The 25080-nt window shown below is 45.8% G+C and overlaps 1 protein-coding gene across 7 annotated transcripts in view; it reads left to right on the forward strand.

Annotated features, from left to right (window-relative positions):
• Positions 1–4272: 4272 nt before the first annotated feature.
• Positions 4273–25080, forward strand: part of XPO6 (exportin 6) — a 104759-nt gene continuing 83951 nt past the window's right edge. For 4 of the 7 annotated variants that reach the window (XM_045461393.1, XM_045461394.1, XM_045461392.1 and 1 more), the window contains exon 1: positions 4274–4846. In XM_045461393.1, the coding sequence (XP_045317349.1) occupies positions 4844–4846 (3 nt within the window). In that variant the 5' untranslated portion in view covers positions 4274–4843. Of the gene's footprint in view, positions 4847–25080 lie in introns of all 7 variants that reach the window. The other 3 variants (XM_045461389.1, XM_045461390.1, XM_045461395.1) reach the window with 2 other exon arrangements.

The raw sequence follows: 25080 nt of genomic DNA on the forward strand, positions 1-25080 counted from the left end.
CAGGTATGTAACTGACCAGGTGGGTACCAGTATTGCTCCCATATTATGGATTAGGAAACTGAGGTACAAAGAGTGGAGGTGACCTGCTCAAGCCATACAATGACATAAGAGTAAAAACTCAGGCAGAGTATGGCTAGAGAGCGCCAAAGACCTTCAAAGGCCTTAAGTGCCATGTTCAACAGGGACTGTTCCTATCATCTATAGAGGGTACCAGATGCTCGTCCTTTCTTCCTTTTTTCATTAAATCCATACTGGGTGATACTCCTACGCCTCCTGAGAAACCAAGGTGCTTCCTTGCAGGGAAAAATGAGAGAGTTCCTCAGGTTCCGATGGCTTCATAGAGCCGTGGTGGCGCTCAGAGAGATTTTTTTTTTTTGCCATAGAAAGAGCTTTTCTGGAAATTGGGGCCGAGGGTGTGACTGAGGTCCAGCCAATCAGAGCACCACAGTCCCCCTGGTCACAGTGATTGGCTCAGGAGTGATCCAATCAAAGTCAACGGGACTATTTTCCTGAAACACTGGTAGGAGAGGCAAGCTTTCTTCTCTATCAGAGAAGATAAAGCATGGACATGCCAGGGGTGACGGTGTGGATAAAGGACGCCCCCCCAATCAAGGAATCAGAACCAATAAATGGAGAGAAACGGAGTTCTGTGATGCCACTTCGGACTCTGCACCCAGCCGCGTCCGAAATCCACCTAAACCTTTGGATGATCCTCTCACACGAGACGATAAAGCCTGTGTGATAGCGTTCCCCCTCCAGGGTCACGACCTTGTCAGTTGCCATGGAAAGAGTCGTGATACAGTGGGAGAGAGCTCGGAGTGGGAAGAGGACGGGGCACTCTGCAGCAGGCAGGCGAATTTCTGTTCATCCGGCGAGACCCGATGAAAACGTTACCATCTTCGTCCAATCCTCCAACCACGTCTCTCTCTGTAGCTGGTTGCGCCCTCCCCTCTTTCTTGCGCACCCAGAAAGTTTGCGCACACCCCTCCTATAGCACCTTATTATGCGGCAGTTGTTGGGGTGGCTGTTTCTGCCGTGAGGCAGCGAACACTTTGCCTGAGTGTTATTCATTTTGGGATTTTGGGTCTTTGGCGAAAGGCCCGGCGTAAAGTTGATGCTGGGTGTTTGTTGAATGAATAACTGAATGAATGAGACCAAGGCAGCGGCAAAAGGAATGGGCAGGAGGAGCTGGATGGGGGCCATCTCTGCGGTGCCAACAGAAAGCAATAGCAGCCTTAAATCTTTTTTTGGAATAGACAGGATCGAGATTAATATTAATAACAAAGTGTTATTTAGTTGACTTGGACACAATCCCTGGAGCAAAATTAATAATACCTGTGATTTATTATATGCCTCGTGTGCCAGGTGTTCTGCGGACATTCAATTTGATATTAACTCCAGCTTGGCAATGGCGGTGTGCTGATCGTGTAGGGGTCCCACCGCACCCACTTTATTATGGGGAGTTGAAACCGACTCCAGGGAAATAGCAATTCCATCCTCCTCCCATGTGGCTGGTTCAGGGATGGGTAGGCCTGAGCCAAGTAAGACCAGTAGGATAAAGTTTATTGCCACGAGAAAGGGTGTGAGATAAGGTGCTCTCTCTTGCCGGATGTGAACCCGGAAGTGTGTGGCCCTGTCTGTTCCCGGCAGCCATCTTGAGGACAAAGCCAATCCCCTGAGGAGAGCAGAGCCAAGAAAATCCTGGAGGAATGGACCCAGGGCTTCCATCACTCCCAGCATGAACGTGACCTTTTTCTTCTTTTCTTTTCCTTTTTTCTTTTCTTTCTTTTTTGTGAGCTCTACGCCCAACGTGGGGCTCAAACCCAGGACCCTGAGGTCAAGGGTTCCATGCTCTACCAGTTGAGCCAGCTATTGGTAGATCTATTGGCTGACCTATTTCTGGATGTCCAGTTATGGGAGTTATGTGAATCAAAGGCATACCTCTGAGTCTGGGTTGAGTTTCTGCTATTTCAGCCAATTACACGGCGAGGGAGTGAAGACTTGGATAGTCATGTGCTTAACAAACCTCAGCTAATGGTAAGAGCTGGGATTCCGCTCCAGATCTGTCTTATCCTCCAGCCTTTGCTCATCCCACTGAACTGAGCCAAGAAAGGTCAAGTTACTTGGTCTCGGTTCGGATTCATCCGTTTACCTTTTGATATGGCTTCCCTAATACAGGCAGTTTCTACTGCCTAGAATATTCTACGCATCCTCTCTTTGCCTAGAAAAGTACAACATATCTTTCAGGCCTCAGCTTAAGTTAATGTCACTTCCTGACCTTCTCCCCGTTCCAACCCTGGAGATTAACTTAGATCCCTTGGCCATTAATTCTCATGGTGGTTTGTATTTTTTTTTTCCACACTTTTTTTTTTTTTTACATTTATTTATTTTGAGAGAGAGAGAGAGAGAGCACGCAAGCAAGTGGGTGAGGGGCAGAGAGAGGAGAGAGAGAGAGAGAGAGAGATTGAGAGAGAGAATCCCAAGCAGGCTCTACATTCGATCTCATGAAAGGAGACATCATGACCTGAGCTGAAATCAAGAGCTGGATGCCTAACCGGCTGAGCCACCCAGGCACCCCTTTCTTCCACGCTCTTATCACAAGTATAACTGATTTATTATTGTATAATACTTTTAAAATAGCTTGTCTATTTCATAAGGGCACATAGGTATCTGTTTTCACCTTACCGAATCCTCAGAACAGTGGATGTCACTTAGTGGGTGGCAATAAATATTTGATGAGAGAAGGAATGAAAGCTCTTGTTTTCTGTGGTCAGGAGTTCTATTGGCAATTCTCCAAGTGTGGTCCCAGGACCTGCCAGCATTAGCATCACCTGGGAACTTGTTAGAAATGTCAATCATTAGGCCTCTTCCAGACCTACTGAGTTAGAATCTCGGAGAGTGGGACTGGGATGGCAATCTGTGTTTAACAAGCCATTCAGGCCATTCAGGTTCTTGCAGGAGTTCGAAAGACACTGGGTTATACAGATTTGCTCTAGTCTATGCTGTAGGGCTTAGCCTCTGTGGATTGGGGTTCTTTCCTGCTTCTATTTTTCTTTCTTTCTTCCTTCCTTTCTTTCTTTCTTCTCTTTTTTCTCTTTGTTTCCTGAGGGAGAGTGAGTGAGCAGGGAAAGGGCAGAAAGAGGGACAGAGGATCCGAAGCAGGCTCTGTGCTGACAGCAAAGAGCCTGATGTGGGGCTCGAACCCACAAACTGTGAGATCATGACCTGAGCTGAAGTCAGAGGCTTAACTGAGCCACCCAGGCGCCTCTCCTCCTGTTTCCTAAAATCAGCACTTTCACAAGGAAAGCGCATTGGAGGATAGGAACAGGAACTCATCACATTCTATGCCCTCTCAGAACCTCTGCAGTCGCTGCTAACTTCAGCTTAAAAAAAATTTTTTTTTCTCTAAATTTCATTTTTAAGTAATCTCTACACCCCACATGGGGCTTGAACTCACAACCCCAAGATCAAGAGTAGCATCTCTACCAACTTAGCAGGCTTAAAGGTTTTATTTTTTTCAAGTCATCTCCACACTCCGTGAGGCTCAAAGTCGTAACCCCAAGATCAAGAGTCTTCTAGCATGCTCCCACTGACTGAGCCAGCCAGGCCCCCTACTGCTCCTTCAGCTTTGATCACGCTTTCCACTATTATCCGACTTCATTCTTCAGGTGTCAGTCTGCATTTTCATCCCCTCCCTTCCTTGCTATCTCGGCCAGCTGCGTGTTTGTTGGGTTCCTAACATTCACAGCACTCCTTTCTTGCAGTTAGTTTATTCATTTGCCCTTTCCTTGTTTCTCTGCCTCCGCCAGCGCCGGGACGACAGCAGCCGTGCTGGCTGCACGAGTCCTAGCGCCTGGGTCCTTAGCAGGGCTGGCTAACATGTGCGTGGACTAAAGGACTGTAAGCTCCACGGAGGGCAGAGGCGGCGGGCTCCCGGCCGGGGAGCCTGGCGCGAAGAAGCTCCCTAAAGCTCTGCGGAATGAATGGGCCAACGAAGCGAAAGGGAAACCGCCCCTTTACTAAGATGGCAGGCTCGGGCCCTTTACCAACATGGCCGGCGGCCCGCGTGGATGGGCGGCGAGCGCCGGGCGGGGCCGGGCGGGGGCGGGGCCAGGCGGGAGCCGTCAGGTGCGGCCCCGCCCCGCGCCCCCCCACCCTCTCCCCGCTCGATTCCGGATTGGTCCGGTTCCAGCGCCGCAGCCCGGCGGCCGCGCCGTGGGGCCGCGCCGGGCGCTCGCCACTTCCGGCGCGTTGGGGCTGTTGGTCGGGGGCGGCCGCGCGGCGCGAGCGGGCGGCTCCGGGGCGGGCGCGCGCGCAGGGATGCTCCGGGGGGCGGCGGCGGCGGCGGCCGTGTGGGCTGAGGCGGCGAGGACAGCGCGGGCTCCCGGGCCTCTACCCTGAGCCGGCCGCCGGGGCTGCGCCGCCGAGGCCCCTTCAGCCTCCGCCCCTTCAGCCTCGGGGCCCGGCCCGCAGCCGCTTCTGAACGCGGAGGCCGGGAGCCCCTGCCTGGGCCCGGAGCCTCCCCTCGGGGGTCGGGCCCGGGCGGGGGGCCCCGAGCCGCTGCCCTCCTCGCCGGCCTCCGAGCCCCATTTCCTGCTTTTTCAGTTTCCTTGGGGAGGGGCGGGTGGGTCTAGATGAATTTGTTCCGGGGGTCCCCGGCGAGGCGGGCCGGGGGGCCGAGCTCTTTTTAGAGGGTCCCCGCGGGGCCCGGGTGGGGCAGCGGTTGTCTTTGCATGGGCGGGGGACTTCCCGAACCTGCCGGGACCATGACCTGAACTGTGCGAGCGGGACGTGTCCGAAGCTCGAGAGCCAGCTCACCTGAGCCGCCCCTCCCCCGGCCAGCATGGTAAGTGGGGTCCGAGCCCCTTCCCGCCCCGGTGCCCGGCCAGAGGGGTGGGAGCGGGCCCCGGGACTGCTGAGCCATCGCTTCTCCTCGGGGCGGGGAGAGGCGCGTGCCGAGCCCAGCAGTGACACATGCGTGCAAGCTTTGCAGCCCCGGCTCGGCGCTCCCATCCCCCCCCCTCCGTCCCCTCCCCCCCCGGGATGTCTCAGGACTGGGAGGGACCTGGAAACGCAGCCGGCACTCCCCTTGCATCTGGCGTTTGCCTCTCTCACAATGTGGCATGTTTGACGGGGGCTCTCCTGTATTTATTGAGCGCTTACTATGTGCTGAGTGACTGACCTGTGTTATTTAATGAGCACACCAGCTCGCTCCTGAAGTGGGGAGACTGAGGCACAGAGCAACTAATAACCCAGCTCAAGGTCACTCTTAAGTGACCGTGGCGCAATTTGAACCTAGGCACTTTGACTTCAGAGCTTGTATTAGGTAGAACACACAGAGCTGGACTTGGGGGCTTGCCGTAGGCTTATAAACGAGGAAACGGGTTGCGATTTGCAGAGGTCACTGATCTGGATAACAGCAAAGTCGGGAACAGGGGTGCTCTTTTGACACCCAGTCTGCTGTTCTTTCTGCTTCGTGCTCTGGCCTTTTCCCTGGCAGTGCTTGGAAAACTATTCATCCTTCCAGATCCATCTCAGAAGCCACCTCTTCTGAAGATACTTGCCACGTTTTTCAGACCCATAGACACACTCAGTATTCCCTTAGATTTATGTACTCCTATTTATTAAGCCTTTTGTCTTTTTTGTTGTAATTGTTTCTGAGCCTTATCTCTCTACGACAGTAGATTCAGTTCTCTCAAAGATGAAATTGAACCTTTATCTGCCCCAACTCCTGGTACATGGTAAGCCCTTGGGGGAGCGGTTGACTGCTCAGCCTGTGTCTGTGCGCTTCCAGAGAAGGAAGTGTTCTTTGGGCTGCCCAGTTTACCCCTGTTGGGGATTTCGTGGAGAAAGGGACACAGTGACATCTGTGATCTAGAAGTTCAGGCCAATGGGATTTTTAAAACACTCAAGGAGCCTGTGGGTGTTGTGTTGGGTTCTGGGCATAGAGGGGCAACCTCAGGCATAGGCCTTGTCTTCGTGGGGCTCAGGCCATTAATGGTGAGCAGCACTGTGTAATGGAGTGGCAGATCAGTTAAGCTCTCTGAGTCCCAATTTCATCTGTAAAATGTGGAGCTAGGAACGCCCTAATGAATAATCCAAAGGTATGAGATAAGACATTTAGTGAGTGATGAAAATAATACTCAGTATTTCTTCCTTCATTTGTTCTTTCAAATTAATTTTCTTGTTTTTCTTTTTTCGATTGTAAAATACACAGAACATAAAATGTACCATTTTAATGATTAAAAAAAAAAAATTTTTTTTTTAACATTTATTTATTTTGGAGAGAGAGACAGCCCGACAGAGCAGGAGAGGGGCGGAGAGAGAGAGGGAGACACAGAATCGGAAGCAGGTTCCAGGCTCCGAGCTGATAGCACAGAGCCTGATGTGGGGCTTGAACCCACAAACTGTGAGATCGTGACCTGAGCCAAAGTCGGATGCTCAACTGACTGAGTCACCCAGGCGCTCCCCATTTTAATGATTTTTAAGCGTACAGGTCAGCAGCATTAAGCGCACTTGACCCTTGAGCAACATGGGGGTCATGGGCACTGACCTCCATGCAGTGGAGAATCGTGTATAACTTTGGACTTCCCCGAAACTTTACTATTAGTCTCCCCGGAAGCCTTACTGATAACATTAACAGTTGATGAACGTTTATTTTGTATGTTATGTGTATTATATACTGTATTTTTTTTTTTTAACAATTATTTATTATTGAGAGAGAGAGAGATAGAGCATGAGCAGGGGAGGGGCAGAGAGGAGGAGACACAGAATCCGAAGGAGGCTCCAGGCTCTGAGCTGTCAGCACAGAGCCCGACACGGGGCTCGAACTCACAAACCGGGAGACCATGACCTGAGGTGAAGTCGGACGCTTAACCGACTGAGCTACCCAGGTGCCCCTATATACTGTATTCTTAACAAGAAAGTAAGCTGGAGAAAAAAGTGAATAAGAAAATCATAAAGAAGAGGAAATACATTCAAAACCACGTTGTTCAAGGGTCACTGTACATTCACATGGTTGTGCTTTCATCCTCAGAACTTTTTTCATCTCGCAAAACAAACTGCATCCATTAGGCAATAACTTCATTCCTTTCTCCCCCATCCCCTGGTGACCACTATTCTATTTTCTCTCTGTGTGAATTTGACTCTATCTCATATAAGTGGAACCATACAGTATTGGGTCTTTTCGTGACTGCTTATTTCACTGAGTATAATGTCCTGGAGGTTCAGCCATGTTGTGGCATGTGTCAGAAATTCCTTCATTTTAACACTGAGAAATATTCTATTGTGGGTGTAAACTCACATAAAACTCCTATAAGCTCATATTTTGTGCATCCAGTCATCCGTTGATGGACACCTGGGTTAACTTGCACCTTTTGACTTGTGAGTAATGCTGCCGTGCGTAGGGGTGTCGAAATCTTTCAGTGGATTTTAAGTCCCCACTATAAGGCAGGCTCTAGGGAATGTCAGATGAAAAAGCAGATAAGCTCCTCCCCTCCGGGAGTTTGCAAAGAATGTTGCTTTAGGACCCCGGGCAGAATTTTATTGGTTATTGACTAAGCTAGCCCAGCACCCTTGCATTCAGATTTCATTAATAGGCAGGCAGAGCATCCTGAAAATGGCCACCTGGGAGCAATTATTGTAAAGTAGTTGACTTCATGTTTACCTTGTATGTCTTTTTCTGGGGGGGTAAGTTTCAAGTGAAGGTTTTTGTAACCTAGACCTCACATACTTAAGCACCCAGGGGGTGGCCACAGTGGATGTGATGAGAAAAGGATCTTTTTTTTAAATTAAAAAAAAAATTTTTTTTTTAAATGACTTTATTTTGAGAGAGAGTGTGCAAGTGGGAAGGGGCAGAGGGAGGGAGAGGGAGTGAGAGAGAGAGAGAGAGAGAGAGAGAGAGAAAGAGAGAGAAAATCCCAAGCAGGCTCTGTGCCTTCACAGAGCCCAACTTGGGGCTTGAACTCATGAACCACGAGATCATGACCTGAGCCAAAATCAAGAGTCAGAGGCTTAACCAAGTGAGCCACCCAGGTGCCCCGAGACTAGGACCTTCTAATCACAACATTTTTTCAGTTCTGACACCAGGGGTTCATATCCTGTAGGTATCCCAGGGTCGGGTGTGGACGAGGCAGGCCTTGTCCTCAGAATGCAAGGAAGTTGTTGCCAGGTGTGTATTTTACAGGAGGAGGAGCTTTTTCCTGGGATCACAGCTCTTTCTTTATTCCGGGAACTTTTTCCTCACTCTTAACATTTTTACTTTTATTTTTTATTTATTTTTTTTATTTTTTATTTAAAAAAAAATTTTTTTTTTCAACGTTTATTTATTTTTGGGACAGAGAGAGACAGAGCATGAATGGGGGAGGGGCAGAGAGAGAGGGAGACACAGAATCGGAAACAGGCTCCAGGCTCTGAGCCATCAGCCCAGAGCCCGACGCGGGGCTCGAACTCACGGACCGCGAGATCGTGACCTGGCTGAAGTCGGATGCTTAACCGACTGCGCCACCCAGGCGCCCCAACATTTTTACTTTTAATTAAGGGCATTAGTTGACACGTTTGAGCCTTTTTAATGTTTTCTTTGTAAAACTTCAATTCTGATGAGATGAAAATGGTGTAATAGGAGAAAACCACAATTTGTTGTGTGTCTGCTATAAGCTAGCTGTTTCTCATTTGTTCATTTTTCTTGTGGTCAGTCATTCAGTATCTGTATCTGGTCTGGTTTACTGGACCAGCCCTGCGAGGTCACATTGTTACGAGGGGGGGGAAATGACACCTGATGGAGGTACCTGGGTGGACCTGGCATTTGGACCAAGGCGCTCTACTCCAGAGCCTGTGCTTTTGGTAGTTCAGATCTTTCTCGATTTCCAGTGGGGTTGTGTCCTGATAAACTCAACGTAAGTCGAATATATTGTAAGTCAAAATGCATTTACTATCGAACATCATAGCTTAGCCTAGCGTACCTTAAACATGTTCAGAATACGTAAGTTAGCCTACAGTTGCACAAAATCACCTAACACAAAGCCTGTCTTGCAACAGAGTGTTGAATATCTCATGTCATTTACTGAATGTCGTACTGAAAAGAATGGAATGGTTGTGGGTGTATCAGTTGTTGACCCCGCTGATCGTGTGGCTGACTGAGAGCAGCGGCTGACTGCCACCGCCCAGCATGAGGAGAGAATTTCGTACTGCGTGTCACTAGCCTGGGAAAAGATCCAAAGTCAGAATTTGAAGTATGGTTTCTACTGACTGCGCATCGCTTTTGCGTCCTCCTGAAGTCGGACCATTGTAAGTCGGGGACTGTCTGCGCCTTGTGCTGCTCCACGTGGAAGGTCATGGAACAGGATGGGGGATGTCATCCGACTACATTTTGTTGGGTTCTGAGGTAGATAGTGATGGGGGCCGGGAAGTATGGATATTTCCTTTAAACGCTCCCTCTAGGAGGTATCTTGACCTGCAAATTTAGAGCCAGTTAAAAAACAAGATTCGTAGTTGCAGTACAGAATCACTAGAACAGCTATACCGTAACTACATTTGATTAATTCATTGGCGTGTTGTTGTTGAATTTCGGCGAGTTCTGAAGTGATGTAATATCTTGAGGTTCCCACTCCTCTGAAAAGTGGTTACTTCATATTGAATGAGCTGTTGGTTATTGTGGAAGTTTTGTGCAAAATCAAGTTCTTGCTTCAGTTAGTGTTTTTCTAGTTGCTTAGAAAAGTGCTTTGGTTACAAAGACTTCTTATGTTTTTGAATGTTGCCTTCTGTGAGTGGTCCCGAAAATGGAGGCAAAATCACACCTTCCGTTTGGCCACTCAAATGGTGTGTCATCCCCTTGTTCGTGAATGGTGTCACGTGGCGCACCGAGCCCTGGGAGGTATGAAGAGCCATGACGGTGCGGAGAGATGCCAGGGAAAGGTTCAGAAGTACTCAGGCTCTGTCGTCCGCAACGCAGCTAGAGCTGGGCTGGGAAGCAGGTTAACTAGCCAAGAAATGACATTGCTCAAATGATGGAATTACTTTACTGGTAAAAACACAAACTCTGTAATGCATAGAGAAGTAATTCTCTACGGTGAGCGAGAGCTCTTTAGTGCCTCAGTTCATTCATAAAATAATTGATTGATTTCCTATGTCAAGCGTACAATCCTAGGTACTGTGGATATAAGAATATAATAGTTAATACTTATAGGGCTTAGCATACACCACATATTTTACATATGTTCACTCGTTTACTTTTCTAAGCAATGCCAGGAGGTACAGGCTATTTTTATTTCTCATTTTATGGATTAAAACATTCACAGCCCTGAGAGGTTAGGCACCTTCTCAAGGTCACATTGTGACTGAGTGGTGGAACCGGGATTCAAAGCCAGGCAGTCTGGCTCCAGAGTCAGAGCTCATAACTGTTACACTTTGACCCCAAGAGGGTTAGTATTGCCCTGTCCTCTAGGAGCCAGTTTAATGAGGCAGATGGGACTGTCTCCTGGTGATTACAAGAGACTGTGATAAGGGTGATAGTAGAAGAATGCATTGGTGCAAAAGGCAGCATATCTGAGGGAGACTCACTGAGGAGAGGGGCCAGGGAGGGTTTCCCAGGAAGCGTATTGGAATCTTGAAGGGTTAGGAAAAGTTGTCTGCAGATAGTTACAAAGATCAGATAGGTATCCCTAAAGATAACCAAAAACAGGTGTCAAGGGAAAGTGAAGGAAGGAATTAAGGTAACATTTGTTGAGTGCCTACGACTTTGTAGGGCTTTAGGTACTTGTAGGACACAAACGTGTTATTTCTTCTCATTGTAAATACCTTTACCTCTGCTGCCCAGGCCAGCTTCTGCCCCGTTTCTCTGTTCCCCTTTGCAATAGAACTCTGGGGAAGAGTGCTCTCTTAATTCCTCACCTTCCATTCTGTCTGCCTCGCACATCAAGGTGCATCAAGGTTCCTCTGTCCACTGGTGCTACAGCTGAGATGATTAGTTCCCAAGCCCTCTCCAGGGCTCCCACGCCTTCACATCCTGCTTGCTTGCTTTTTGTGGCTTTTACCTTAAAATTTTTTTTAATTTTTTTTTTTTTTTTGAGAGAGAGTATGCACGCAGGGGAGGCCCAGAAAGAGAGAGAGAGAGAGGGAAAGGGAGGGAGGGAGAGAGGGAGACAGAGAGAGAGAGAGAGAGAGAGAATATATATCCCAAGCAGGCTTTGCTCCATCTCATGAACTGTGAAATCATGACTTGAGCCAAAATCAAGTCAGACGCCCAACCGACTGAGCCACCCAGGCGACCCTCCCTCCCCTTTGAAGTGGGCTTCATGCTCAACGTGGGGCTTGAACTCATGACACTGAGATCAAGAGTCGAGTGCTCTAGGGACTGAACCAGCAAGGCCCTGTGTAACATTGACCATTTTAAAACATTTTATATACTTGATGTTATTTATGAGGTCTATTTCTTGTTATCTCCTTCTGCTAAAATGTTAACTCTATAGAGCTGGGGATCTTCACTTTGTTCACTGATGAATGGCAAGAATCTGGAACAATTTCTGGCAGAGTAGACAGCTACATTGTAGGAATGCTGTGGATGTGTTGCGTGTTCAAAGGGCCTTTAGAGAGCTGGAGTAAGCTAGGTTCCCTGTGCCCAATAGAACTTGCCGAGAGAGGATATTTCAGAAGAGAAGGGTGTAACTAATGTTCAAACCGTTGAATAGACTGCTTTGGCCATGGTGGTTTGTGTTATGTAATAGTTGGAGAGAAAGCCATAAAGGTGGTTTATGACCAGGTTATGGAGGGCCTTCCGTAGGGAGTTTGGCTTTGTTGGCTGGTTTTTCCTTAAAGGAAAACCATCTGCCGTGTACAGGTTAGATTGGTGTGGGAAACCAGACATGACACCTTGCCTGTATGGCTGTGCCAAAGGTCGGTTTTTAGGTGTGGAATTAGAGTGAGGAAGACTTGAGCGAGAGAGTTGTCATTTTTTAAAAAGTGGATTCCAGAGTTAAGGGATAAAGAAAAGGGAAAAAACTCAAGTTGACTTTGGGAAACTGGTGTTTGGGAATAGTGGAGGTTTAAATTAATTGGTGATTTGGATTTGGTGGAATGGAGGAGGTGACAGGTAAAGAAACAGACAGGAAGATGACAGGAGAGAGGCCCCATGCAGATAAAATAAGGGGTTTGCTCTGGAAGGAGGTGGGCATTTGCTACGTTGAGATGCAGGTGATTGGCATCAGGCAGGACAAAGGTCTTGACGATTGACGAAGCGGAATCGTTGACATACATGTCCAAGTCAAGGAAGATGTGACAGCATGGGCTTGGGTGAAAAGGGAGGGGGCTCCTGAGCTTGTGGCTGCTGTCCTCCCGCACCTTTTGCGACCCATCGCAGGCTGACTTTGTGTCTTCACCACTTTTCGAGATCACCTGTAATTTGTGGGTGCTGACACCAGTATAAGCGGCCTCTTTTCAGTCCTTGTGCCTTTCTGACTTGCCTTTGGCAACCCCTGGACTTCTTTTTTGTTTCTGAAACACTTTTTTTCCCTTGCCCCCCATGATATTACTGTTCTGGTTTAGTCTTCCTTGGTCTTCTCATGGCTTCAGCTAGGACCTGTGTGCCAGTGAGGACTCAGCCTCACTCTCTAGCCGTTGGTCTCCACCTGAGTGTCCTGTAGGCACTCTAAGCCAAGTCCACCGTCTTTATCTCAGGTTAGTGCCTCCTCCCACCTGCCCTGGTTCTGTTCATGACCTTATTTGCTGTACACTTAAGTGGGAAACCTGAGTCATCTTTAACTTCCTCTTTACCTTATGCCTCTAGACTTGGGGATGCTCTGCTGACCTGTGTTCTGACCCCCGCCCTTCCCTCCATTCCTTCCACTTCGGTCAGGGTTGTCTCTTGCTTTCAGTCTTGTTGTCATGACAGCTTCCAGGTTCTCCCTCTGCCAGTCCGTCTTTTGTATTCCTGCCAGAGCCACCTCTTGGAGCTTAGATGGAAGCATGCCATTCGACCCCAGATCATTCAGAGCAGAGACCCAAGCTTTCCACAGAGCGGCGGGAAGCACTTGGGCCCTGGATTTTCACAATTTCACTTTTAGTCCTCTCAGTACGGATGAAGATGATGTATTAAATGCTTACAGTGATGTATTTGGAATATCTTTTAAAGACTTGCCAAATTATACATGTTCCCTAGCCACAGCAAACCACCTGTCATTCCCAGAGCAGTGAGTACTCTTCATACTTCTGTCTTTGCTCAGTGCTGTTCCCTCTACTCTAATGTCCTTTTCTTCATTTTTGCAGGTGACACCTTCCCCACCATTTCAAGGTCACCATAAACACCTTTCTAAGGCTTTTCAGCTAGTAGTTTAGCATTTATCATCTTTGAATACAGTTATGTTTTTTTCTTTTGACTTTTATTATTTTGATATATTGTTTTTTATTATATAGGAATTACAGGACTACATGCTTCTAGTGTCAATTCAGAAGCGTGAGGAGCACAGTGTGAGATCTTCAACTCGTTTTCTTTTAGTCCCACTCCAAGTCTGCGGGTGGGGAGGATTAGATCTTTGTCTTTAAGAGTCTGTGTCAGGGTGAGTCTTAGGCCTCTTTGCTTTTCCAGCCTCTTTGCATTTCCAGCATCTGTAAGCATTCTGTAGATACTGAGGCAGTCAAAAGAGTCAGGTGTTAAAAGAAAAATTCAAGAAGGTCAAGGAGGCCCTAGACTGTAGTAAATGACAGTGGCAGTTTTTGGAGAGTGTGGTAAGATTGTAATAGAGTATGAATGTAGTAGGCACCCTGTTTTTCCAAAACCTACACGCTCACAAACAGGCGCCCTGTTTTTCCAAAGCCAGCACACTCGCATGACAGCATTTTCTGCCTAGACGCGTAGAGGTGGGGAACAGCAAGCCGGGGAAGTTGTTAGAAATGCTGTGTAGATGGTGTGCTTAGGGGGAGGCTCCAGCCACCAATTGCTGCTGGAAGAACTGTTGGGGTGCAGTGGGGATGGGGTGTGGTGAGGGAGGGGTTGTGGATCCTGAGGAAACTCACGGCGCAGAGGGAAGTGAGGGAGGTGGCAGGAGGCTGATGGGAAAGGAAGGAAGCTGGGGGTCAGAGGGAGCAGAAGGTCTGTGTGTGTTTCATAATTACACTCAGCAGCAGCCATTGTCGATGGGCCCTCACGGACACTGCATACGGTACTGCCTTTAATTTAATGACAGCGCTGCAAGGTGGGTCTTCTCTGTTCTCATCGCATAGTTGGGAAGATGAGGACGCTGAGGGTCAGGGAGGATAATGTAAGTACCTCGTCCAGAATTGCACAGCAGGTTGATAGAAATGCGATTCAGACCCAAGGTTCTAACTCCACAGCCCGTGTTTTTTTTTTTTTTTTTTTGACATCACTAGGTTGTTTCTTCTTCCCCTTCCTCCTCCTCCTCCCTCCTTACCCCTCCTCCCCTCCCCCCCTCCCCCTCCCTCCCTCCTCCTCCTCCTCCTCCTCCTCCACTAGGTTTCTTCTTAAGCCAGTGCACATTTACAGAGACGTATTTACTCGAAATGTAGTCCAGCTGGGTGTATTGTCCCAGGAAAAACAGTGCATCTAGTCATCTAACCTTAAAACTTGTAAAGTAATAGGGCAAGATGGTCGAAACTTTGCTCATAACTGAGGAGAAACTAGGTATCTGCATGTCCTCTACTGTGATAGACAAGAGAAAGCAAAGCATGCCTCTTGAGGGCACAGTGGTAGCTGGATCCCATCACAGCACATCAGCAGAAGGGACAGTGGCTTGATTTCTTTATGCAGGTCAGTTGACCTAAGTCCATTAGGTTTAGCATATGTGGGAGCTCATTTACATTAGAGTAGCCTGCTGCTGTTTTACATAAGGGTTATCATGAAAAAGATCTCTGGTCTCAGACTCCCTGAAAAGGTAAAGGTATTTTATTAGCTAAATGCAGCTGGGGAAACAAAAAATCACTGGTTTCTAAATTGGTTAGTAATTAAGTAGACCTGGGAAGATCGTTCCATCTCTCTATTTATTTATTTATTTATTTATTTATTTATTTTTTTTTTTAAATTTTTTTTCAACGTTTATTTATTTTTGGGACAGAGAGAGACAGAGCATGAACGGGGGAGGGGCAGAGAGAGAGGGAGACACAGAATCGGAAACAGGCTCCAGGCTCTGAGCCATCAGCCCAGAGCCTGACACGGGGCTTGAACTCACGGACCGCGAGATCGTGACCTGGCTGAAGTCGGACGCTCAACCGACTGCGCCACCCAGGCGCCCCAGCCATCTCTCTATTTAAAAAAGAGTGACCAGGGGCGCCTGGGTGGCTTGGTCGGTTAAGCGTCCGACTTCGGCTCAGGTCATGATCTCACGGTCCGTGAGTTCGAGCCCCGCGTCGGGCTCTGTGCTGACCGCTCAGAGCCTGGAGCCTGTTTCCGATTCTGTGTCTCCCTCTCTCTCTGCCCCTCCCCTGTTCATGCTCTGTGTCTCTCTGCCTCAAAAATAAATAAACGTTAAAAAAAAAAATTAAAAGTAACAGCTGGATAGTTTTTTATAAGAATGACATGTGCTTTTTAAAAATCAGGCATTACAGGTGTGCAAAGAATATGGCAAAAGAAATCACCCCTAATCCTACTACCCTAAAGTATAATTAGCATGATATAAATATCTGTATGTCTTTGTAGATGTGTGTTATCTGGATAGGCGAGATGGAATCCTAAAGTTCTTTCATTTCAAAAGTGATCATGCTGATTTGGGGGATCATTTTTTTTTTTTTTTAATTTCTTAACGTTTATTTTTGAGAGAGAGAAGAGACAGAACGTGAGCAGGGGAGGGGCAGAGAGAGGGGGAGACACAGAATCCGAAGCAGGCTCCAGGCTCTGAGCTGTCAGCACAGAGCCCGACGTGGGGCTCGAACTCATGAACTGCGAGATCATGACCTGAGCTGAAGTCAGATGCTTAACCGACTGAGCCACACAGGCACCCCCGAGGAATCATGTTACTTTTAAAATGAAAGAAAAATCAATTAACTGTTGCTTTTTTTTTTTTTTTTAAAGCTTTACTTTCTGGAGTAATTAAATACAGAAAGTTGCAAAAGGAGGACCACAAGTTCCCAGTGGTGACATCTTCCATAGCTGTGTGCAATAGCAAAACCAGGAAGTTGACGTTGGTGCCTGTCAGTTACCGACTGGACTGGAGACCTACTTAGTTTTCACCTGTTTTTAACCTGCACTCACGTGTGTGTATGGTTCCGTGCAGCTTGGTCCATGTACTGATGGATGTAACTGCACCGCAGTCAAGGTCCAGAGCTGCCCCAGCACCACAGAACTCCTCAAGCCTAGTACTCTCTGTGTCCTGCCCCCACTCCCCCAGCATCCACTCATCTCTCTCTCCCTCTAGCTTTGTCAGTTTGAGGACAGTGTAGGAGTGTAATCCGTGTGTGACCTTAAGAGATTGACTGTTTTCATAAGCATGGCGCCCTTGAGAGGTCACTTGCATTTCATAGCAAATAAAGAAAGCAATGAAACTGAACAAGGACTTGTCAGATTTCAAGTAAATCTTTGCTTCAGTAATTATTAGCTTTCGATAAATCCGTGGAGGTTAAGAGAAAAGATTATGAAAGACTTCAACAAGATGGAGTCATTTTTATTTTATCTACTAATTTTATTTTATTTTTAAATAAGCTACAGCCCAACGTGGGGCTTGAACTCAACAACCCCAAGATTAAGAGTCCCATGCTTCATTGACTGAGCCAGCCAGGCACCCCAAGAAGATGGCATCAATTTTTTTTAACGTTTATTTTATTTGTTTAGAAAGAGCGAGAAAGAGTGTGAGCAGGGGAAGGGGCAGAGAGAGGGAGAGAATCTCAAGTAGGCTCTCTGTGCTGTCAGTGCAGAGCCCAGTGAGGGGTTCAATCTCACAAATTGTGAGATCATGACCTGAGTGGAAATCAAGAGTCAGATGCTTAATTGAGCCACCCAGGTGCCCCCATTTTTTTAATGTTTATTTTGAGAGAGTGTGCACACTCACGCATGAGCAGGGGAGGGGCAGATAGAGGGTGAGAGAGAATCCATCCCAAGTAGGCTTCATGCTTGGCACAGAGCCAGACATGGGGCTTGATCCCACGACCGCAAGATCATGACCTGAGCCAATATCAAAGTTGGACGCTTAACCGACTGAGCCACCTAGGCACCCCAAGATGGCATCATTTTTAATAAATATATTCCATGTTTCAGTTCTAGGCAGTATCAGTGACCTTAATAATAGGAAAAATAAGAACATTTGCACTTCTATTTTCCCCTTCTCATTGTTGATTGTTGTTTTACGTTACTTTAGAGCATTTATAATTTGTTCCGTAACCATAATTTCTTCAGTATTTAGTTTTAGTTTTAGATTTTAAGGATTCATTGTTCTCCACTGGTTCTTTGAACTGTGGTCTTTTCATGCCTGAAGTCTTTTTCCTTTTAAAGTTTATTTAACAAATAATAGAGAAAGACAGAGAGAGAGAGAGAGAGAGAGAGAGAGAGAGAGAGCGCATGCCAGTGGGGGGAGGGGCAGAGAGAGAGAGGGGACAGAGGATCTGAATGCAGCAGGCTTTGTGCTGAAAGCAGTGAGCCCGATGTGGGGCTCGAACTCATGAACCGTTAAGATCATGACCTGAGCCAAAGTCAGACACTTAACCAACTGGGTCACCCAGGTGCCCTTCCATATCTCCTATCTTTAATTCATCTTCCTGTTGGCTAGGTTTGATTGTCAGTTTTTAAAAAGGGTGACTAATTTGGTGAAATAATGCTTGCTTTTATACTTGAAGGATATCTTGGCTAGGTATAAAATTCTTGGTTTGCGCTCTTTCCTTCAGATTCTTAGATATTCGGGGATTGAGTGTTTTGTTGACCCTTTTAATCTGTTCAGCATTGATTAGCTGATAATTTCTTTTCATAGAGTTTTTGGTTGTTATATTCCCTAAATTATTTCATGTTTGAAAATGCCTGCCTGTTGTTCTTATCCATAAATACTCATGGGTCATACGTTCTTTTCTGAAGAATTTTGTTGATACTCACTGTTTTTTTGCCATTGAATGATGTTGTGCGGACAAGTGTGTTTAGCCTAATTCATATAATGCTGTCCCTTTACCCCAGTTAGAGATAGCTTGCCTTTTTTTGCATGGTTGTTAGAAGAAATCTATGTTGCTGAAGTTCAGTAACTCAATTAGGATATCTTTTAGTGTGGATTATTTTTTGTTGTTGTTATCATTTTGCCCTAGAACGTGGTATGCCTGCCTTAAGGCATAAGTTCCCTAATGTTGGCTATTTTAGATTTCTAGTGCTTGGTACTAATACTGTAGTAAACACATTGAATACATCTTTGTCCACTTTGTGAGATAGTAGGATAAATTTCTAGAAGAATTGTGGGGCAAACCATGTATTTAAAAATTCTGGTAGATGGTGCTATTCCTACAAAATTATGAGTTTCTACTCTCATTAATGGGATACTTCCTGTTTTCCTATCTTCCAGCCAACCGTTAAAACTTTTTAATGTGAGAGGTGAAAATGGCCTATCAGGAATTACATGTGGGATCCTTTCTTTGTAAGTGAAGTGGAACATCTTTTGATATTTTGTTGCCATGTGCATTTTTTCCCATGTCTGCTGACCATTTTTGGTCTCCAGATCTTTGTACGTTTTTCTGTTGGGTCAGCCAACAATTAAAAAGAATGTAATTTGGCTGAATTTTAGAATCGATAAAATTATGTTTGGAATGGCTTGCACATTTGGTGATGGCTCTCATGCTGCTGATTTTAGTCAGAATAAGAGCACTAACATTTCACATATACTAATATTGTAGACCTGACTAACATGATTGTCTTAGTGATGGGACTGTGTAATCTCATCATTTTCTAAACTTTTGTCTGATGATCCATGTGGTTAAGACAATATTCTTCCCCGCTTGGCTTCATGTTTGTCATAACATAACGTAAGAACAAGTTTAATTGTAGGAAAGCGATTCCATTGCCAGAAAGCTGTGGAGCTCACCTTGGTGAAGAGATTTTTCTGGTAATCATTTGTTAACTGGGTTTGTGAACCAGAGTGTGAATTTAGAATGCTAAAGGATATATGAAGTAATTTCATAAGGGAGTTTACCAGTCATGCTTAGGGTTTCTCTGATTTTCTACTGAGATTCCCCTAATGGCAGAGAACACCTATACCTGGTTAAAGGAACGCACCTGTCCTGGGGCTATAGGTCATAGCCACTCTCTGTGAATCTGAAATGTCTTGAATCTCTTGGGTTGACTTTAAACATATACTGTTTAAAAATCAATGTATGTATTCTTTCTTCCTTCCTCTTCTCTCTCCCCACCTTTCTGGCCTCCCCAGTCTTCACAAGCAAATTAAAGACCCAGGCACACACATTATCTTTAAGGATAACACCAGGTGGCCTTCAGCTCATTTTGCCGTGGGGGCGACTGGCCTGTTTCTAGACCTTTGTGGACAGACATGCTTTGCTGAGAAGTGCTAATAAATCCCATCCTCGTGTAACTGTAAAGGAGACTTCTTACGAAGAGAAGAAACTTAAGGCTTTTAAAGACCTCGAAGAAATATCAGAAGACATTTTGAGAAAAAGAATCCACTTTTATACCTTAATAGTGAACAGATTGAAAGTGAAAGGACTTCGCGTGGACCGCTTTTATCAGCACACTCCATAGGACCCTTGACATTTAACACTTGTGGTTTTGATGATTGTCGATGACCTTCAAAGCCTTTGATAAGTCATTTTTTTTTTTAAAGATGTGTCTTGCAGTGTCTAGAACAAGTTACCTAGCTGGCTAGTGAGTGGCCCAGCTGACCTCCTAGCTCAGTGCAGCCTGTGGGTTCTTTACCATTCAGGGTTGTGACTAGGGCGTTATAAAAGTCTTCACTACTTTATGGAAGATAATCCCCCAAAGAAATTCAACTCACGGAATTGGTAATGCAAATGAAAAGATGAGAAGTTAAAGTTCTTAGTGAGGAAATAGACGTTATGGATAAGTTCAAGAGTTGAATGTTAAGTTTGGTGTCTTGGATTCACCATGCCCTGGGTGTAGAAAGAAAGGAAAGCAGTTCATAATACTGGTGGCGTGCTAGGCCTCTGAAGATCTTGCTGATGATGTAAGGAAAGTTGAAAAGACATTTAATTTCAGGTGTGAAGTCTGTGCACGGATGTGTGTGTGCTTTGTAATACTTTACCCAAATGGAAAGTCGGGAGGTGAGTTTGGGGAGTTGCTTGTGATAGAGTTGCAGAATAATTGGGAACTCATCTGGTCTACAGTTATTGAATGTGAGGGTGGCAAAGGGTGAAGAAAAGTTCTAGAAGTTTATAACTTCTGGAAGTTTCTAACTCTGGATGAGGAGATGTGCATGCCAACAAATGATTACTGTCCTGGGGGATAAGTGCAAAAATAGAGCCTTGTAAGAGGTACACCTGTACTTTAAAAATAAAATAAAAGCCCTGGCCAAATTGGAGAGTTGTAACCGGGAAGGCTTCCGGAAGGAGGTGACACTGGGGCTAGGTTTCAGAGCAGAAGGAGGAAGTCACTAGGCAAAGAATTTGGGGCTTGAGGCGCAGAAGCAGAAGGGCCATTTCGGGCAGATGGAGCCACAGCTACATGTGGAAGAGGGGTCAGTTCACAGCAACGAAAGCTTTGAAATGTTGAAGAACAGGACGCCCGCCTGGCAGCGCTGGTGATTTCTGTGAAGACTGGGACTCCAGAGGCTTTTTTTTAGTTCGTGACGAAAGGAGCCCTGTGCTTTTGTACAGCCCAGGAAATTATTCACGTACATTCTGCATTCTGATTTTAGAGAAAGACAACGTAAGGGATCTATCAAGGATTTATGTATTTAATTGAAACGTTGTATCTGGAAGTAATTTTAGACCAGAAGGGTTGCACAAATAGTGTGTGGGGCTCCTGTGTGCTTTTCTCCCGTGGGGATTTAGTTTTACACAGAGCTGTAGTCATTCAGCCTTCCAAGATCTGTGGCCAGTGAGTTAGGTCGGTTTCTGTAGCGTCTTCTTTCTTGTACCATTTGGTAATTGAAGTAGGTGCTGGTGCTGTCACAAAGGCTTCTCTGCCACCTTTTGATTTTGCTTAGTCAATTGTTTTTCCCTGATGGTAAAAAGGACTTTGAACTCTGTTGTAGACTATTGTGATAAGTACAAAATAGATAAGAGCTCACCATCCTCGGATTCAACCTCTCGGATTTTGTTTCCTTCTAGTCTTCTTTCCTATGTACTTTTTATTTATTTTTTAGAATTAAAAAAAAAAATTTTTTTTAATGTTTACTTATTTTTGAGAGAGAGAGACAGAGAGAGAGACACAGAGACAGATTGCAAGCAGGGAAGGGGCATAGAGAGACACAGACACAGAATCTGAAGCAGGCTCCAGCCCCTGAGCTGTCAGCACAGAGCCTGATGCAGGGCTTGAACCCGCAAAGTACGAGATCATGACCTGAGCGGAAGTCGGACACTTAACCAACTGAGCTACCCAGGCACGCACCCCTCCTATGTATTTCTTAAACATGGCCGAGATCACGATACTGTAAATGCACTTTTTTTTCTTTTTTTTGCATGTAACGTTATAGTAGAAGTGGTTTTCCAAATCATCAAATACTTCATAAGTATTTACAGAGGCTGTGTAATATTGCATTGCGTGGATTTTTGGGCAGTTAGATTGTTCCATTTTTTTTGCCATTGTAAATAGTATGTGATTCATGTTTTTGCAAAGAGCTTTTTCTGTATTTCAGAAAATTGCCTTAGGCTAGATTCCCAGAAGGACTCAAGGGTATGAAGATTTTTTAGTAAACCTTTTATTTTTAACAGTTTTAGATTTAGTATGTACATGTTTAAGGTACGTCATCAGATATTTTCTGGAAAGTTTATACCAGTTTATTCTTCCTACCAGCTGTAGATAAATACACTCCTTGGCATTGGGTAGGCTTAAGAAAATTGTTGCAAATTTAATAGTTTAAAAAATGGCTTCATTGTAATATATTGTTTGGGGTGGAAGGGTAAGAAAAGTTATCACCAACTTCGATTTTTGTCTGGTTTTTTTTTTTTTTTTTTTGCTACCTACATTCTTCCTTATTTTTGTCTCTTTATAGGACTTATAGGTCACATTTATAGGTTTATTTAATGTTTACTTATTATTTACTTAAGCATCCTTTGTAGTTATTTTAATGTATTAGAAATGGTGCCTTAACATACTTTTTCCCCACAGCCTTAAGAGTTGTCTCTGTGTGTGTGTGTGTGTGGTAAAATAAACATGAAATTTACCATTGAAAAATGTACGACTCCGTGACATTAAGGTAGGTATGTTCACTGTGTGGTGCCAGTGTCCTCATTCCTAGTTTGGTGCGCGTTCGAGCAGTTGTCCTGTGTACCCTAGGTGGCAACGGTATTGGAGCACATTCTTCTGAGCTCTGGCTTCCCCCTCTCATTTTTTCCTTCCCCCAGGAGGGATGTAGTTCCTGATTTGTTTATGATGGGTGCACTGGGGAGAGCCCAACACCATTGGCCCACGTTTCCCAGGTGTGAGGTCACGGCATCAGAACCCTCCTAGCTTTGTCCTTGGACTTCTCACCTGCTTATCCTCAAGAGAAGCTTGTCTCCCGCTGCCGTGTCCTGCCTTCGTATTGTTGCTCGGCCTGGCTGGATCAGGTCAATTCAGGATGGAAAGGAGGAGGCATTGGAGCTTTGCAAGTCATGAAGAGGATATTGGACTTTGATCGCACTCGGTTGCTTGAGACTGTAGCAAGCGATAGACCTGGGCGGGAGAAAGGAAGTGATTATGCCCCAGCAGGCTGGAATACAATCTGGAGATTTTTGCCAAAATGAAATAAATGTTATTTAAACTGTTATGTAACATGCCAGTTCTGGGGCGCCTGGGCAGCTCAGTCGGTTAAGCGTTCGACTTCAGCTCAGGTCATGGTCTCGCAGTTCGTGGGTTCAAGCCCCGCGTCAGGCTCTGTGCTGACAGCTTAGAGCCTGGAGCCTGCTTCGGATTCTGTGTCTCCCTCTCTCTCTCTGCCCCTCTCCCACTCACATGGTGTCTCTCTCTCTCTTTCAAAAATAAATAAACATTAAAAATAAAATGCCAGTTGTGTCTGGGAATAATTCAGGATGAAGGTGGTACAGGTTTTACAAGACTTGCTCTTAAACAGTTACAGGTAGTACGAGCAGCTGCCATGGATTCTTTATGTATGAGTTGTAGTGTTACTTGGGATTTTAGATTTGCAGCACGCATATAGTGGGCCTGTTAACTTCACACTCATTCATTGCCTGATTTCATCCCATGCAAGGTAATGCCAGCTCACTCATCATACTTACAGCCCTAGAACTCGCTGTCCTCCTTTAAATTTTTTTTTTTAACGTTTATTTTTGAGACAGAGACATAGCATGAGCAGGGGAGGGTCAGAGAGAGAGGGAGACACAGAATCTGAAGCAGGCTCCAGGCTCTGAGCTGTCAGCACAGAGCCCGACGCGGGGATCGAACCCACGGACCGTGAGATCATGACCTGAGCCGAAGTTGGACGCTTAACCGATGGAGCCACCCAGGCGCCCCTCGGTGTCCTCCTTTAAAGGATAGAGGAGCTGTCACTGGGAGAGGGCTCTGGTGGCCCTGCTCCAGGGCCTTCACTTGACCAGTAGCTGGTCGACTTTGGGCAAGATACTCTTCATTTTCCTCCTCTGTATGTTGAGGTTGGACTTGCTGTTCTCTGGGGTTTGTATTTCTCTCTTAAGATTCTGTGGTCCTGTTTTAGGAGTTGTTGATAGTATGCCTTGTGTTGATGGTCTCGGCATCTTTTGGATTTAATTGACTAGGCATGCAGATAAAAATATCCGTCCTCCTGGGATATGTACCTGGGAAAAAGAAGCAGATGGAATTGTGACGAGAGAGCCTATTTTGGGCTGCATTACTCATTTATTTTAGACAGTTTCTTGCCGAATAACTATTCTTATCACTTGCTTTTTTGGCTGTGTAATTAAAACCTTCTACTGTAACATAAATAAATAAGCATATAACTTACATGTATTTTAGCTCCTAGTGGGATATGTTTATTGCCCAACCAGCAGATGCAAAATTTTTAATGCCTATGCTATATCCTATCCTTGTTCACAAATGATGTGTGCTAGTATAACCCTGGCATCTGAGAGGTTGATGAGTCCCTTTTGCCTGTCATATCCTTTTCTTGCTTTCTCTTTCCTATTTGCCCAGCCCGCTGGGAGCACTGAAGAGCAAAGTTGGAGGGGTACCAATCCAACAGATGAAGTTTTTTTTTTAATGTTTATTTGTTTATTTTGGGGGGGGCAGAGAGAGAATCCCAAGTAGGCCTCATACTGGTAGCACAGAGCCAGGACGTGGGGCTCGATCCCACGAACCATGAGATCACGGGCCAAAATCAAGAGTTGGACATAGGGGCACCTGGGTGGCTCAGTCTGTTGGGCGTCCGACTTTGGCTCAGGTCATGATCTCATGGTTTGAGTTCGAGCCCCGCGTCAGGCTCTGTGCTGACAGCTTGGAGCCGGGAGCCTGCTTTGGATTCTGTGTCTGCCCCTCCCCTGCTCATGCTCTGGCTCTCTCTTTCTTTTTTTTTTTTTTAAATTTTTTTTTTCAACGTTTTATTTATTTTTGGGACAGAGAGAGACAGAGCATGAACGGGGGAGGGGCAGAGAGAGAGGGAGACACAGAATCGGAAACAGGCTCCAGGCTCTGAGCCATCAGCCCAGAACCCGACGCGGGGCTCGAACTCACGGACCGCGAGATCGTGACCTGGCTGAAGTCGGACGCTTAACCGACTGCGCCACCCAGGCGCCCCAAGGCTCTCTCTTTCAATAATGAATAAACGTTAAAAACAAACAAAAAAAAAAAAACCACAAAAAAAGAGTTGGACACTAAACCGACTGAGCCACCCTGGCACCCTCAACAGATGAAATTTTCAAAAACTTTCTATTTGGAAATAATTTCCAACTGACACAAAGATTGCAAAGAATGAGTAGTACAAAGAAATCTCTTCTACCCTTTATCCAAACTCTGCCAGTGTTAACGTTTTGCCCCGTTTGCTTTATTATTTACAGTTTCTCCACGTATATATG

The sequence above is a fragment of the Leopardus geoffroyi genome, chromosome E3 (genome assembly GCF_018350155.1).
Source record: "Leopardus geoffroyi isolate Oge1 chromosome E3, O.geoffroyi_Oge1_pat1.0, whole genome shotgun sequence".
Taxonomy (NCBI): Eukaryota; Metazoa; Chordata; class Mammalia; order Carnivora; family Felidae; genus Leopardus; species Leopardus geoffroyi.